The sequence below is a fragment of the Tupaia chinensis genome, unplaced genomic scaffold, assembly GCF_000334495.1.
Source record: "Tupaia chinensis unplaced genomic scaffold, TupChi_1.0 Scaffold149964_1, whole genome shotgun sequence".
Classification (NCBI taxonomy): Eukaryota; Metazoa; Chordata; class Mammalia; order Scandentia; family Tupaiidae; genus Tupaia; species Tupaia belangeri.
Window position 1 is genome coordinate 1106349 of NW_006209805.1, and position 3703 is coordinate 1110051.

The following is a 3703-nucleotide window of genomic DNA, read 5'->3' on the forward strand; positions in this document are numbered from 1 at the left end:
TTCTCCGCGCGCGCAGCCGTGCTAGGGACCTGCGGCGGCACCCACGCCCTCGCCCGGGTCGCTCCCTGCGCGGCCCAGGCACCTGCTGGGGGCGCATGCGCGCGGGCCAGGTCCAGTGTCCAGATCACCCTACGCCCTTGTTTCCCAGTCTGCGGGGGCATGGTGGGAGTGGGACTTCCCCATACTCTGAGCTCCGCCCAGCGCCTCTTTTGACAACTCAAATCCAGGAGTCTGCCCTGACAACCAACTCTACCCCGGAGGGGTCCAGGACCTTTCCATGGACTTCTGGCCGTTCCTTGCTCCCCACAGGCCGAGGGGTCTGAGACGGAGACGGAGGGCCCTGCCCACCGCTGGCCGCCTGCTCACAGGGCCAGGGCAGGTGCAGAGGACGAGGTGGACGCTTGCCTTGCGGCCGTTGCGTCCCCTCCTCCTCCAGCTGGGGAAGGCTCCCTTAGCGACCCTGTGCCGACATGGGGCCCATGGACGGTGGCGAGTAATATCCCACCACGGGGCTTGTTAGTACCACTGCAAAGTCCTCTTGCCTGTAGTCAGGGGTTGGCACGTTGACATCTCTGGGGGGGGGGCGTTATTCTGCCGACATGGGGTGCTGGATGGACGGGAGGCTGGGGTGGGGGCGTGAGTATATGCAGACTTCCTACTGCCAGACCCCACTGCGCGGCATGCCCAGAGCAGGGAAGGTGAGACTCGTGGCTGTCGGGAATGGGGCTGTTTGGGGACAGTGTCCATTCGGGGTAATGGGACCACTCGGGCTACCGAGCTTGGTGTTGCTGCGGCGTGTACAAAAACACCGAATTGCAGTTTAAAATGTGACTCTTACTCAATACAACAAATGTAACAGTTAAAGTCGTGCTCCAGAGGCCAACAGGTGTCGTGGTTCGAGTCCCAGACTTGGGGTCTTGAAACACACCAGGGGTGGGTGTCTAAAAATTCCAGGCCGGAGATCGTGGTGGCCTCCCCGAGGGTGGCCTGTCTCTGTCCCCTCTCCACGAGTGCACACACCCCAAAGCAAGAAGAAAAGCCGCGCCCCATGACCCCTAGTCAGTGTTCTGTAGCCTGGTGTTCCTACAAGGCCACCTGTCTGGGTTCTGGACTGGCTGCAGCGGGCCCAGAACCCTGGAGGCACAGGAAAGGGGTGCATTCTCATGTGACTAACCTTGGCCCTTGAAACTCAAGAACACACCCATCAGTGCAGACTGGCAGGGATTAAAGAATTGTTTTATTTAACTTTATCGATTTAGATTTGACAAGGGAGGGATAGCATGACTGAGACAGTAAGCCACCAGGTCCAGGGCTTGAACCAGGTTGGCACGTGGGAGTCCAGTGCCCTTAACCACCACGCCCCCTGCCAGCCCCACCATCTCCAGGACTTCCTATTTTCCCAGTCCCAAGCTGTCACTTCTCCCTCTGTGGCTGTGGCCACCCCGGGGCGCTCCTGTGAGGTCACTGAGCCTCCTGTCCTTGGGGTCCATGCCCGCTGGAGCAGGCTCAGTCCCACTGCCCTGACCCAACAGGCACATGGCTGTGGTCTGTGGGCACGGCTTCAGAGACATGCTGGGACTCCTGCCAGTCCTCCAGCGGTGTGGGCCAGCAGTGTACTGCAGCCCCGGTGTGGCCTCGCTGGGCCCCAGCCTGCAGGGTCACCAACACCTGCTTTCTGAGCTAGGTTTTCTCTCCAACAGTAACCCTCTCGATGTGGTGGGTCGAGATTCTGGCCTCAAGGACCCCCTTAGGGAATCTGGCCTGAGCTGTCCCCACCTGGCCCTGGGTGCCACTGGAGGGCCTGTAAGCACTGTCCCTGACATCCCCAGGTGCTGGGACTGCCCTGGCCCTGCCCATCCCTGCAGGGTTCCCCACTGTGACACCACCGGTGTCTCCAGATGCCCCCAAGGGCCCTGACACCTGCTGGGGCACAGGGGTGCTGGCGCTGGATGGGTCAGGAAGCAGGGCTCCCTGGGGGGGCGCTCGGAGGGCCCGGGCAGCAGGGCCAGTATTGGTCGGGCTGTGGGGCTCCCCGGAAGATGGCGTGACCTCTGGGACAGCGGCAGGGACACGGCAAGGCAGCGCTCCGCCCTGGGTGGCGCAGGCTCCCTCCCCAGGTCTCAGCCTGCCCTAGAATGTTCCAAGTGGCAGCCAGGTGGGAGCCCTGGGGAGGTCCCTGTCCCCTTGGACGATGGCTCGGGCGATGGTGGTGCAACACGGGCACCAGGGCAGGCGGGACACATCGTGGTGCTGAGGTCCTGTGGGGTGCACGTGCTCTCGGGGGATAAACTGTGTTGGGGACCCGCAGGTGGCATGACGACTATGTCGCTGGACTCCCATGTAGTCAGTCCCGGTTTGAGTCCCGGACCCGGTGGGTTTAAATGACACCGGGCACGTGTGTGCGTGCTCACGACCCAGAGAGGAGAACGGAGGGACTGCGGCGTGCCCGTCCCCCTGGGGGTGATTTCTCATTCTGTCTGCCTGGTAAGCGCATGCATCCTATATCAAAAATCTCTTTACAAAGAAAAAGCAAAAATTCGGGGCAGGCTCAAGCGTAGGGCCCCTCTGTAGCCAGCTGCAGTTCGTTCCGGACCCGGCACCTGCCTTCCCACGCCACACCACGCCACTGTTGGTGAGTGCCTAGAGCGAGTGAAGACGGTAAGTCACACCTGCAACAGCTGTCCAGCTGTGCGTCCCCTCTTCCCACCTCTCGGGGACAGCCCATGGGAAAAGGCAGGCAGGCTTTGGGGCCAGGTCACACTCACGGGGCTCCCCCCCGCCCTGCCCCAGGACCCCAGCCGCCATGTTGCCAGGATCTGGGCTGCCTCCGTAGGGGCCGCGGGGAGCTGAGGCCTCAGCCCAGGAGCCTTGGAGGCAGCCCCTGCACCCTCGTGAGGCCCTGGGCTGGACCACCCCCGGAGACGGGAAGGTGAGGGGTGTGGCCGAGCACTCGCTTATGGGCAACTTTTTCTGTTTTACCATAGGACGCGTGTGCGCATCTGAGAGGGACAGTGAGAAATCACCCCAAGGGGATGCACGCCACGACGCCTTCCCCACCCTTCCCTTGGGATTGCGAGCATGCATGCACATGTGTACAGCATGACTTTCAGGTCTCGGCCGGGCCTTGAACTGGGACCCAGCGCATTAACCTGCAGGCCACCTGCTGGCCCTGGGGAACTTGCTAAGACAGGAGTGGCCTACTAACATGTGTGGGTACTACCGTGACTTTTGGTGCCCCTGGGAGACGCCTGCAGGTGGCACCTCGGGGGCCAGGGGCCGGGGCTGCCTGAGCTCCGGGCCTGCAGCCTGCGTCCCAGTCCCAGCGACACCAAGACCCGGGCAGCGCAGGTGCACAGGCGAGTTTAATGCAAGGCGCAGGGAATAGCGAGGCCCTTCCCAGGGACAGAACAGTCTCCAGCCGTGCAGGGGACGTCCTCGGGTCCGTCCTGAGGCCCAGACGCGGGCGCTGGTGCACCTGGCGGGGAGGGGCGAAGCAGGTGAGGCTGGTGGACAGAGTGGCGGGGGCCCAGGCCCGGGGGGTCAGCCTCCACCCCTACCCCTCCCAGGGCTGGGGCAGAGGGAGCTCACCAGAGGCAGGTGGACGGCAGCTCAGCTGTCCTTCTTAAACTTGCCGTTGACGTAGGGGACCCAGTCCAGGATCAGCCGCCAGTCAGTGGCCCACACGAGCCCCACAGCCGCCACG

General features: G+C 63.2%; 1 protein-coding gene and 1 long non-coding RNA gene across 2 annotated transcripts in view; both read right to left on the reverse strand.

Moving 5' to 3' along the window:
- The window catches only part of MBD3 (methyl-CpG binding domain protein 3), a 9919-nt gene extending 7114 nt beyond the window's left edge, over window positions 1-2805 (reverse strand). Inside the window, exon 1 of the mRNA XM_014585467.1 lies at window positions 2766-2805. Coding sequence (XP_014440953.1) covers window positions 2766-2805 — 40 coding nt within the window. The remainder of the gene's footprint in view (window positions 1-2765) is intronic.
- A 539-nt stretch (window positions 2806-3344) lies between these two features.
- On the reverse strand, window positions 3345-3702 carry LOC106734228 (uncharacterized). The gene is made up of 2 exons (XR_001369927.2): window positions 3589-3702; window positions 3345-3475 (listed from the first exon to the last, which is right to left on the reverse strand). It is a non-coding gene; the product is annotated as an uncharacterized LOC106734228 (long non-coding RNA).
- Between the last annotated feature and the right edge of the window lies 1 nt (window position 3703).